Below are 12,115 nucleotides of genomic sequence, written 5' to 3'. Positions count from 1 at the left end.
CTCTGCAGCATGCCAGGGCATCAGGCAGGGAATGCTCAGCCTCCTCTCCTTGGCTCCAGTTCTTCATCCTGCTGAATGGGGCTGAGCACAGCACAACAATCCTGCACCAGCATCTATACCCCAGGAACAGGGCGAGTGTCAGTGCAGCTCACCGGTGTCCAACATTTCATCCTAAGCCAGCTAGAAGTACACTGCTGTGCCAGGTGTGAGCAGGCCAAGGGTAAGGACTGTCCCACAACCTGCACCCCAGGAGCTCGTCCCTTATGGGCAGGGAGATCCCTGTCTGTGCAGCTGGCAGCACGCAGACCCTTCCAACAATATCTGAGAAGGGACTTGAGCACACACAGCTGAATATTTAGGCTTATACAAGAGAACACAGCAATTAAATATGGCTTTTGTGCTGTTTCATGGCCTCAAGTCTGTTAACATTTCTTCCTGGGAAAGGAGCATGCAGAACGTGGCAGGTGCCACCATGCTTCTGGAAGGGAGGAGAGAGCACACAGCCCTCTGCTAGAAGGGAAGTAACTCAGAATCATAGAATCATAGAAGTTGGAGTGGGTTTTTGATGTCCTCCACTGCAAATGTTAAGAACAGCACTGTGTTTCCAAGGAAACATGGACAGCTGCTTTCTAGGTGAAAAAGGAGAGTTGAACGTTTTCTTTTCTCCTGAAGATATTTTAAGATGAAATGAAACCATGCATCACAACATCCCTGTAACCCTTCCACTTCTTAGTCAGACCCAGAAGAAAGCGCACACGTTCAAGTCACATTCTGATTTTCTAAAACACATTTGAAAACTTTCAACAACACGCAAGAAATTTCCTCGCAGTGGAAGTTAGAACCAGACAACCCTACAACGAAGCAGCCTTTGCATCATCTCAGGTGACACACACCAAAACCTTCAACAGGAGATGTGAAACACCCAATTTGTGAGGCAGCTCAAAGACGTGAGATGTCTGACACGGTGCACTGAGTTTCTTTGGCCTTCAACATCCACCGCAAGTGGAAAGAAAGGAGATACAGGCCTCTACACTCAGAGACCAACCTGCAGAGGCAGAAAAACTGAGGTACCCCCTCCTCTAACAACTAACACTGCTTTTATTTTTTGAAGACGCAGACTGCTGTCAAAGCACCCTGGAAGACAGAAGGTAAGAAAGCTGAGGACATAAAACACACTATACATGAAGCGCTGTGTGGCTGCCTACAGATGCATAGAACAGACTGAGCAACCCTGTGAGCCTGTCTTGGAAGGGAGGTGGAAAAAGGTGGTTCACCTCCAAATTACTGCAGAAAACCACTATCTGCAATATAAAACATGAGTCCTAAGAAGGGAAAAGCATCATCCCAGCTTTGACTCCAAGCAAGCCCTGGATAACAACTTCCGTGCTTCAAAACTGCCCCAAGGAGGAAACCAAGACCAGCTTAGTGACCACAGCCACTGCAATACGTGTTGCAACAGCCAATTCCTTTCCTTCTTTAAAAATTTAATACAAAAAAAAAAAAAAAAAGCAGGTCTTAGTTCAAAGCCATTATTAACATCTCTGTCCCAGTTTACCAGCAGCACTGCTAAGCTACTCTGCTGTCCATAACTTGAAGGTTCTGTCATAGGAGCACGTCGCTATCAGCTGGCCATCGAGGGAGATATCCAGCCCCATCACCTTTCCCTCATGACCAGCCAGTGTTTTCAGAGGGGACCAGCCAGGGTGAGTCCAGATCTTTGCGGTGTTATCGTAAGCTCCTGTCAGCAGGAAGTTACCGTGATTGGCTGCAGTCAAGGAGGAGAAAAAAGGAGAAATGAGTTCTGCAAATAAAAGCGTGACCAATCTTCTACCACTATCCAGTACAGATCCTCCTGATCTAAGGATGTGGGGTTTTTTTTGAGTAGCCCCACTCCCATGCCACTTCAGTACAGGAGTAACAGGAATAAGGAACATCAGTCAGGAGATACTTACGTTCAAATTTCACCCCAGTCACCAGGTTCTGATGGGCAGGAATGGTGTAGATGCACTTCCTCTGGCGGAGGTCCCACACCTTGCAAGTATTGTCACCACTGCCAGTTGCAACGTGGTATCTGCGAGGAGGCAAGGAAGAACACGTTGAAAGCTGAGCTTTGTACTCAGAGCTCCCACACACACCATGCAAGCTCCTTTCTTACCCATTTGGGGAGAAGTTAAGTCCATAGATCTCCTTCAGGTGGCCTTCCAGAAACATGATACAACGCCCGGTGCGTAAGTCCCACACTCGGCCAAAAGCATCCAGTCCACTGAGAAGGGAGAACCCAGTCACCATCACCCAGAGCTCAGCAGCTGGCAGAACACCAGTACATGGCTTTTGGTATCAGTGAGCAACAAAACCTCAGCAGTGTTTCACGTACAGTCCTGATGCAAGCAAACTCACCCAGTCCCAGCAAGAGACCCATCCGTGTGAAAGGCGATGTCATAGACCCCTTTGCTGTGCCCCTCCTGATGGAGAATCTCTTCCTGGGCTTCCAAGTCCCACAGGCGCCACGAATGATCGTAGCTGTTTAAAAAAATTAAAAGCATTACTATCTGATCATGTAATCCTATTTGAACTGGGCACAAACATACAAGCTGCCAGGACATTAACTTGGAGCATTAGGAAAACAAGAATGACACTATAAACCTCAAAAACTCAGAGATCCTCAGCACACCCTGGGAGAGCAGGGAGCTTCCCTGCTTGCACATCAGTGTGGCATCCTTAAACCCCAAAGGGATCACACAGTGCATGATGCTCAGCTGTTGGCAGGTGAAGAATGCACCATATAAAAACCACATGCGCCCTGTTCAAGTGCTGTCCCCTTTCCAGCTGCTAACGTGGAGCCCAGATGTCCTGAGAGAGCCACACAAAGAGAAAGGGGAAGAAACAGTTATCACTAACTGCCACAGGACCACTCTTACAAGAGCAGAGAATGTTTGGTTCACTTTGTTCAGCTTTAAAACTGAAACTGAAGGAAGAGAGAATAGAGTGGAGGGATCATCATCCTTACTGCCATAGTGTGGGTATCTCACTGAAATCCCCTCAGCAGCAGTAACCATTTCTGCTTCTGGAACTGGATTTTCAGATCACCTTTGCACTACTCAGCTCCAGTGCAGTCCCTCTCTCCCTCAGTACTACAGTCCTCCTCAGTCCATCTCCTGTCTCACACTCTCCCAGGAGGCAGCAGCAGCCAGTGGGCTGCTCCTCTGCCAGCTGGAAATCTCCAAGGCAAATAAGAAATATTGTATTCCCTCAGTGAACACTATTTCCAACCAGGTCTCACGTGGCGCAGAGAAAGGAAGTCTTTCAGGAACCCCAGGGACTGCAAATAATAACATCTTAAACAAAGAAACAAACAAAAGAAACAAAAAACCCAGAATCTTCTTACCAGGTAGTGCCCAGGAACCTCCCAGAAGGATGCCACATCACACGTGCCACTCTCATGCTGTGTCCTTCAATATCTGCCACTGGCTCATCACTGGAAACAGAAAGTCATCAGACACTGCTGGGATGGCTGGCTAGCCAGACCTTTGCAGCTTTGAGTACACTAAGGCAGACCTTAATACAGGCCAGACAAGAAATCTGGTGCTTTGACTACTGACTGAACTGTGCCTTTTGCTCACACAGCGAAAGCTCTAAGTGAAAGCCACACTCATAACCTCAGCAGTAAGCTCTCCTGGAATGATTAGTTTCAAAAATTAACAAGGCCTTTTGCTAATTTGAAAGTCTCAACAGCAGAAACTTTGCTGTCACTACACAGAACATCCCATACTGCAGCAAACTCTGCTGTGCTGAAGAAAGCCAGGGCAGACAGGACAGAGCAAATATTTATTCTCCCAGAGCTTTGTGCAGCAGCAGCTCAGCAGCTGTAGTGAACAGTAGTGAGAGTATCTTTCCAGCAGACTGAAGAGATGTGGTCACATGAGACTAACAAACATCTGTTGCTTCACAGAAATATGCTGCTGCAATTAGAAACAATAAGGGTAATGAACTGAGGATCTCAGAGCTGCCTGCCTCTTCCTGAGGCACTGCAGCACTCCACTTTTCAAACACAGCAGACATTAATACTGAAGAAAGGAAATTCTCTCCCAAATGAAAGGTAAGAACAAATACACCCCAGATCTTCCATCCATCACCCAACTGCATCAGCAGGTTGCTAATGCCCAGCAGCAACAATGACAATTCTTTCCAGACCATTTCCCTTGCCTCGTTTCCCCTCATCAGGGTGATGTCTTCCTGCTCAAGAAGGAGATGCATACTGAGGATGGGAACTGCAGTGGTGTAACAATAAAATACAATGCTTGCAGGAGGAAAGTGAATGTCCGTTGTTTCATAGGACAAGATAAGCCCCCAAACAACAACAAATGTATATGTCCAGAGCCATTCTGACCTTTCAAGGCTCCAGAGTTTGACAGAACCATCAGCTGCACATGAGGCCAAGTTAACATCCTTCTTGTCAAGGGAGACAGTGGCTTTGGGATGGAAGACTATTGCTCCTACATTGGTGCTATGTCCTTAAGAGAAAGGAAAATCACAATCCATAATCTTCCACACCATTTTGTCCAATTCTCACTAAAAGCAGCATTTCTTTTGTCACTGATTAGTCAGCTATCAGAGCATACTTTCACCACGTCCTTCCATGCCAAGCCAAGTCACACAACCAAACTACAATTCCAGTGGACCCATTTAAAAATATCAAACACTTAGATTTGCAACCCTCAGAACGCAGTGAAAATTCAATATGTGAATGAAGAGATTTGTATTTAGTTAAAGTTGTGCCCACTGTTCAGAGAGCCTCACTGTTACGACATGGTCTGACAAAGAATGCTAATACTTGGTTTAAAATAACTCAAATCAGGTCTTGAAATGAAGCAAAACAAAATCATCATCCAGGAATAGAAACAACGAACTCTGGCCTTTACTCTAAGAGAAAGGTTAGGACTTCCACTGGACTATCTGACACATGTCTGTGTTCCACAAGCCTGAGAGATGCTCTCTTTAGAATAAGGTCTGCCCACACTACACAACATTTCAGTCCCAGAACAGTGCAGGTACAGCAATTCAGGAACAAAATAATTATGCAGGATTTCAGTGAAAGTTATTCTCTACCTCGTAAGGTGTGAACAAGGTTACAGTCAGGCACAGACCACAGCTTGCACAGTCCACTCCTGTTGAACACAAAAAACAGAATTCAGTGTAGACAGCAACATCAAGCAACGTAGCAAACAAAGCTGCAAAACTACTGCAGGGGTTCTGCAGTGGGTAAGTGGCAGTCTGACAAAACAAGTGTGTGACATGGAAGCATATATGGGAGGAAAGGTGTGTCATTGAATTCCTCCCTGAGGAAAAAATGGCATCCTCTGACATTCACTGACACTTGTGAACATTAATGGAGCCCAAACAGTGAATGTGAGCACTGTGAGGGGTGGGTGCTGCGTTTCAGCAGTGGCCACGGTGACAGTGGTCACTTCCCCCAGTGCAGGTTTTTATGATTGTGACATGCAGGCTCCTGTTCCTCACTGGCAAAAACAAAGAGCTAAAGCTGGTGACTATACTGAGAAACAGCGTTTTGTAGCTGAGAACCTGCTCTATCAAAGTCACCATGCACACCGCATCTGTTGTAGCTTCTATGGACAGAAACAGGAAGCATTACTTTCACAGTGACCCATTTATATGAGGCCTAAGGCCTCTCTTCACTCAATGCAGCCCAGGTAAGCCAAGAGGCCAGACACCCATGCCCTAACATAAATGCTTTAAAGAGAACTTACCAACAGGCAGTAGCCAGGAGTTTGGAGTTGGGGCTGAAGTGGCAGTAGGACAGTGGGCGATCATCTCCGATCTGACTGCAGAAGTTATTCAAGGACTGCAACCAAATACAGAGAAAACAATGTATAAATACAAACAACCTAGGGAAAGTCCTGGAGAAGGAGTCAGAGGCCACAGGGAAGTCACTTCCAAATGGAGAAGTTACCTCAGAGCTACTGCAGCTCTGAGCAGGAGGGCCAGAGCTCATCTGGCTGACAGAAGCTAGCACAGCCCCATGGCACAGCTTAGCACTGTGTGCCACCCACTGTATGTGCCACCAATAGCACTGCAGCTCTGCTTAGCAACTCAAGCCTTGACCGAGAACTCACTGCAGTTTTGACCTCTTTCCTCATCTCATCCAAGGAACACAACCAGAAAGATGAGGGCAGGCAGTGCTCTTAGAGGAGAAACAGATCCACTGGCAGCTAACACATCTGGATGTAAACAGGACTGAAGTGGCAGCACACTGAATGCTTGAGCCATCCCAGTAAGTTCAGAATCGGACTTAACATGCTTGGAAAGGACACCTCAGAGGCATTCTAAAATGTATTTTCCATTACTGTGTTGTTACTATTTCCCGTGGGTTTATGGAATAGTGACCATGGTACAGGATGAGAAAAACAATCCGTTCCTTTCTAACCAACTAAATCTGTGGTAAACCCAAGAAGCAATTTCTTTAGCTTCAAAGGCATGTCTCTTTATCCCAATGCAGCATGGGAAGACAACAAAAGCAGGTCTGTCTGAATAACTGCAGAAACAGAATTAGAGCACACGTATCACTAGAAGAGAGAGAAAATGCACAGCTCTTGAAAAGATGACAGGCACAGCACAGCAAATTACATGCACCAGAACAACACCAGGCAGCTCTCTCCTCCTGATCTCTTTGGAAATCAGGAAGAAGTTTTAAAAACAGCAGATGAGCAGATGTCAAACCTACTCGCAGGGATTTGTGCAGCTCTTGTCTCTGCGATGTCCTGGTTGCCTCTGGAATCTCTTTGAGCAGCCGGGCTTCCTCTAGACGCTTCACTGCCCTGCGAAGAGCAAAGATGGAGTAATGGGTGTCCACGTTTTCCATTCCCTGCTGCTAGAAACTCTCACTTCCCCATAACTGGGCTAACACTAGACATGTCACTATTAACTCAATCTTTAAGTCTACTGGCTTTGTCTACCAACATACATTCCCCATTCTTTTGATCTCAAAATTACTGCACTGCCCACAGTGGGATTAGTTGTTAAGAGTTTACAAAAGGTTGCATTTCTCTCCTTCGTTCATGTTAGTTTTCCTTACCTGGGAAGCGAATAGTTAGCAAGCCACAGCCTTGCTGTTTTCAGACTGCGTGGTCCTTCATGGTACCAGGTTTGCTGATACTGTAAGAAAAAGAACAAAGCCAAAGAAAAAACTTACATGATACTGCTCAGTTCAGTTATCCTGGATGACTTCATCTTACATCAGCCCCCCAAAATGGTAAGGGAAAAAACGGACTCCAAAAAAAGAAAGAAGCTGAAAGAAAGATGAATCCAAGGCAGAAGGATGCAGTAGCAGAAACAGTTTTTTCTTCCTGAGTAGGAAGACAAACAAGAACTTGCTATAATATGTAACAGCCCAAACATCTATTGACTGCTCTAGATACTGTACACGAATCTGGCCAAGTACAAGCCAGTCTTGATGCTGCTGATTTAGATAATGCATTGATATATTTCTGCTAAAAAGGGCAACAGAGAAAAAAGAGAAAGAAGGGGCAATATAAGAATCCATTCCCTGACCAAGACCAAGTATTGAACGTTTTAGAGACCATCAAAATAAGATATCCAAGAGGTTATTGTATAAATCTCCCTCGGTCCTAAGAGTACAAGAGAAATCATTACCTCTTCTTTGGACTTTTTAGACCTGTCATCATCTTTCCTTGTCTTTTTTAATGCATCTGTGCCGACCACTGAGAGGATATTTCTTAATCTGAAAAGAAACACATTAAGATGCATTTACTCAGTGAAACCTCGTGAAATCTGACAAATGCTCACTGTGTGCCATTCTTTCCTCTGGACAACCCTCATTATGTTGTAACAAAACGTCACTGACTGGCAGCACTCACTGTATGCCAACTACAAGGAAAACATTAGAAATACGATAAATTGGGGGCAGCTGAGTGCTCCCCCTTAGCAACACACAAGGGTGGGCACAGCACCTCTCCCTCCTCTCTGCAGGACCTTCTCCAAAGAGTGTTATGGGCTCCCCGAGGGCTCGCAGGCAGGCTTTCACTTCAGAGTCATCTGTGGAGACGTTGATTTGCCGGGCTCGCTTCCTGCGCTCAAACTCAGCCAGGACTTCCGCCTGCCGCTCACTCACATGATCCTCCAAATCGAAGACCTCACCTAAACCAAAGGGAGACCATCAGACTGGAGACAGCAGCTGGACAGGAGAACCCTCTCCAACAGGAAGATCCCAACAGAAAGCCAGCATGCCAGGCAGAAGCCTCCCTTTCTCAACATTAAATTATGCACAGAGATTATCAGAGTGACTTTAGATTACATCAGATTCAGCTGAGCGCTCTCACCACTGCTGATGTTGATGTTGCCAGCCTCCAGGGCAGCCTTCATCCCCTCCTTCGCCAGCAGCCCGGACTCGCCCTTCGCCAGCCGCTCCCGCTCCTTCTCCTCCAGGCTGCCATAGAAGATGGGCGCTCTCTTGGCAGGGGGAGCATCGCTCTCCTCTGAGGTTTTGCTCTTTGCAGGCTGCAAAGGAAAGGCAAAATCGTCAGAGCCTCTTGCGTGCTGGCTGCAAAGCAGAGCAGTGCCAGCATCCCTGCGCCGGGAGCATCTGCTGGGGGAGCGCAAGGAGACCCTGAGAGCGGCACGGGCGCACGTCGAGCACAAAGAGAAGAGCTAAAATGTAACGCCTGAGTAAAGCGCTTAAGTTAGATCGGGTGCTTTTCGTCCCTCTGCTATCCACCTGGGCCTCGCTTTCAGGCGACGCTTTTTCCACGGAATTTCTGTTCCCACCTTTAAGCCACGAAGCTCCTCCCACTCCCGACACAAACTCCCCTCCCGCCCCTTGGTCCGCACGCTCCCATCGCCACGAACCCACTCAAAAAATTACGACATTCAGCGACAACACCCAAATGCCGCGGGCTGTACCTCAGGGGGCGCGGGGGCCCTCACGGGGGCCGGCCGAGCCCCGCCGCGCCCCACCGGGGCCCGCACGGTCGCCATGGCCGCGGCGCCTCACGATGCACTTCCGGGCGGCGCAGGGCAGAGCGGAAGCGATCAGACCGGGAGGGGCGGAGCAGATTGAGGGAGAACGATAAACCGGAGAAGATAAACCGGAAGAGGCGTGGCCTATATAACAGACCGGAAGGGGCGGGGGCAGGCCGGAAGGGGCGGGCAGGCCGGGAGGCGGTGGCGATGCTGCGGCGCAAGCCGACGCGGTTGGAGCTGAAGCTGGATGACATCGAGGAGTTCGAAGGGGTCCGGAAGGATTTGGAGGTGCGCGCGGGGCCCGTGGGGGCGGCGGGCCGGGGCGGGCCCGGCTTGCCCTGACGCGGCCCCTCCGCCGTGCAGAGCCGCAAGAAGCAGCGGGAGGAGGCGGAGGTGACGACCGGCGAGGAGGCGGCGGGCATCGCGCTGGGCACCGAGCACAAGAGCCGGGAGCAGATCATCAACGACCGCATCGGCTACAAGCCCCAGCCCAAGGTCGGCGTCCGCTCCGCGCACTTCGGCACCTTCGAGTTCTAACGGGGCCGCGCCGGGCGGGCCCCGCTGCCCTGTCCTGAGAGCTGTGATATTTGAAATAAATGTGTTCTCTTTTAGAAACGGATGCTGCTCTGCCTCCCGCTGGGAAGGCCGTGGGAGGAGCCGCAGCCACAGCCGCTGGCTGAGCTGCCGCATGCTGCTGCTGTTGTGGGTGCACCGAATTTCCGGTCGGGGTGGGGAAATGAGGAACTTAAAACTCTTCAAACTGTTCCTTAAGCTGGAAAGTCACGATCTGGACTAAAGCAGAGCTTAATGCTGCGCTGGATGATCAGGGACTGCTCTGCTGTTCAGCACGCCTTCAGTCTGGCAGGGAAATGTTTTAGGAGGAATGAAAGGCTCTGGGCCTCCTTTGGTTGCAAAGGGGAGGAAGAATCATCCCCCTGCTTCATCTCTCACATACGGTTGAGAGCAACCCATAGTAACAGTGTGGGAGGGAAGCTGTAGTTCCTTGCTGTATAGACACGGCTGTGCAGCAGGTGGGCTGACACGCACAGCTCCCTCAGTCACATCCCTTGTCCATTCCCTCAGGCTCACGCAGGAGATCTTGGGTGGGGAGCATTCACTCCCCCTTCCAGATCAGCTTTCCCCACACTCTGCAAGTTCACCTGGACTGACACAGCTACCTGTGTACCAGGATCTTCACACGTTCTCATTCTAGCAGTTTCAGGGCTTCCTGCTGGTGACCAGAGTGCTCAGAGGGTACTGCTGCTATGATCCCCAGTTGTAGGATGATGGAGGCCCCTGCTGCTCACTCACACTGTTAGAAGAGGCACAGGAGAGTCATCCCAGAGAAAAGCAGTTGGAGCAGCCCACACCAGAGCTCGCTGGGTCTTCTGCCAGCAAAGCGGATGCTCTAGTGAATCACTTCCTGAATGATGCTGGCCCTCACCACAGCTGCAGTCTCTGCATTGGGGATTGTTTCTAAAACACACATCCACAGTAAAATGCAATCTATTTTATTAGTTAATTATATACAGGAGATCTTTGATATGTTACTAGACAAGTTACCTTCACAAAGAGCAGGAGTAAAATTAAAAGTGACAGTCCACTGTAAACAAAACTATCCATCCTTTTGGATCTGTTGGGACTGGCTCCAGACTAACAGAAGGCACTGGGAGAAAAACAACGGAAGCCCACGGATGAACGCAGCCTGGATGCCCTGTGTGTTTCTTCCAGGTTGGTAATCCAGAGGCACAGCGTGTCAAGACAAAACATCAGGGTGCACTCAGAGACATATACTGGAATCACATTCTAAGCGTGCTACATATGCTGACATACAGCTTTAATTAAGTCTAATAATCATTAGTCCTCACCTCCCTCCAAGCACTACTCAACACAAGTTTAGTGTTAACTTCAGGACAACTTCAAACACAGCGTAACGGCCGGGACTGCATCAGACGCAGTCAGTACAAGTCAGATCAGCGTGGCTGGGTTTTGCTCACTTTGGGGAAGCAAACAGCAGCCTGGGGTGGCTGCTGGCACCCAGTGGGCCTGAGGGAGGCTGGGGTGCAGGGAGGTATGTGGCTTCTCTGGATTGTCAACAGGTACTCATCCTCAAGAGGGAGATGATTTCAAGGGAGGATGCACGTACAATGATGCAAAAAGCTAGAAGAACTGAACTTAATTGTAAAAAGCCACAGCTATTGCATAATCCCCAATTTATCCTTCTCTGATTGGAACAATTAGAGAATTCAAGTCTGGGCACTTTAATGCAAACGGAAAGGTGGCTTAAAAGCTTCACTGATAGCAAGATCAAACCAAGCAGAGGTTTTATTTTACAGAAAGATACAGTAAGAGGTATATAAATTAATTAGTGTCAACACACTACAGTCACACCTCCCTGCAACAGCCGCAGCTTGTTCAAGGGAAATCGCACAAACTGGTGCTGGGAACTTCAGCCCTGAACTCAATCAGGGATGAGGTCTCTGCAGAAGAAGTCTCTCAGAACACAGCTCCAGCACACAGCTGCTCTGTTTTCCACTGACAAGCACTAAGATGTCCTCACAGCCTGCACACAGGGATTGGAAGAGTCTGTTTCACACTTTCACAGAGAAATATGATTGCTTAGAGAGCTCAGGTTTTTACTTTGTGACAGATGCAGGAAAAAAAGAGCACTGTATGGTCTACCTCTGTATGGCCTACCTACATCCTTCTGCAGTCTGCTGCATACATAACTCCCTCCAGAGACCTGACTGGGGAAGAGCTTCTCCTATTTCTCATAAGGAGGTGTCCAAAACTTTTCTGTGAAAACTGCTTTGTTTCTTTCTCTCGGATGCAAATTTGCTACAGAAATAAACTATAAACCTGAGCTTGCTTTTAGTTCTTCTCCTTTTGTTCAGTACTTGCACTGCCCAAAGAAAACCAGACTAGCAAATGAATACCTGGGTCACCCACAGGAAGGCTAACTTGAGACAATGCAGTTCAAGAGCTGAGCAGGATGCTGGGCAGCAGCAGTCATAGATTTCCTGCTGCTTTGCAAAGAACTTGGGCTCTGTCATTGGTAGCAGCATCAGCACAGACAGAAGGGTGGCCCTGCCTTCATAAAGGCACGCAGACTAAAGAAGTT

At 48.4% G+C, this 12,115-nt stretch overlaps 2 protein-coding genes across 3 annotated transcripts; one reads left to right on the top strand and one right to left on the bottom strand.

The window, feature by feature from the left end:
- Positions 1 to 1,096: 1,096 nt before the first annotated feature.
- PRPF4 (pre-mRNA splicing tri-snRNP complex factor PRPF4) lies at positions 1,097 to 9,009 on the bottom strand. Its single transcript, XM_065737668.1, has 14 exons — positions 8,935 to 9,009; positions 8,355 to 8,532; positions 7,986 to 8,172; positions 7,669 to 7,756; positions 7,091 to 7,170; positions 6,740 to 6,833; positions 5,766 to 5,860; positions 5,107 to 5,165; positions 4,388 to 4,511; positions 3,386 to 3,475; positions 2,398 to 2,520; positions 2,156 to 2,263; positions 1,953 to 2,071; positions 1,097 to 1,765 (listed from the first exon to the last, which is right to left on the bottom strand). The coding sequence occupies exons 1-14, from the start codon at positions 9,007 to 9,009 to the stop codon at positions 1,572 to 1,574; spliced, it is 1,614 nt and encodes a 537-aa protein (XP_065593740.1). The 3' UTR covers positions 1,097 to 1,571.
- Positions 9,010 to 9,181: 172 nt separating this feature from the next.
- On the top strand, positions 9,182 to 9,574 carry CDC26 (cell division cycle 26). 2 transcript variants are annotated; one of them, XM_065737682.1, is made up of 2 exons: positions 9,182 to 9,264; positions 9,358 to 9,574. In XM_065737682.1, exons 1-2 carry the CDS (start codon positions 9,202 to 9,204, stop codon positions 9,529 to 9,531), a joined length of 237 nt encoding a protein of 78 aa, XP_065593754.1. In that variant the 5' UTR covers positions 9,182 to 9,201; the 3' UTR covers positions 9,532 to 9,574. The 2 variants fall into 2 exon arrangements, with proteins under 2 accessions (XP_065593754.1, XP_065593753.1); XM_065737681.1 differs by having other exon boundaries at positions 9,182 to 9,282.
- The last annotated feature ends 2,541 nt before the right edge of the window (positions 9,575 to 12,115 follow it).

This window comes from Cyrtonyx montezumae, unplaced genomic scaffold, assembly GCF_038088225.1.
Source record: "Cyrtonyx montezumae isolate F1298 unplaced genomic scaffold, pur_monq_1.0 scaffold_20, whole genome shotgun sequence".
NCBI classification, from domain to species: Eukaryota; Metazoa; Chordata; class Aves; order Galliformes; family Odontophoridae; genus Cyrtonyx; species Cyrtonyx montezumae.
Note: the sequence above shows the minus strand (reverse complement) of the source record. Positions and strands in the feature narration are given on the sequence as shown.

Coding starts and splice junctions, on each gene's coding strand:
- PRPF4 (XM_065737668.1), bottom strand. CDS start 9,009: ATGGCGACCGTGCGGGCCCCGGTGGGGCGCGGCGGGGCTCGGCCGGCC. Junction 8,533..8,934: donor GGGCCCCCGCGCCCCCTGAG/GTACAGCCCGCG, acceptor TTTCCTTTGCAG/CCTGCAAAGAGCAAAACCTC. Junction 2,072..2,155: donor CTTAACTTCTCCCCAAATGG/GTAAGAAAGGAG, acceptor GCCTCCTCGCAG/ATACCACGTTGCAACTGGCA.
- CDC26 (XM_065737681.1), top strand. CDS start 9,202: ATGCTGCGGCGCAAGCCGACGCGGTTGGAGCTGAAGCTGGATGACATC. Junction 9,283..9,357: donor GGGTCCGGAAGGATTTGGAG/GTGCGCGCGGGG, acceptor TCCGCCGTGCAG/AGCCGCAAGAAGCAGCGGGA.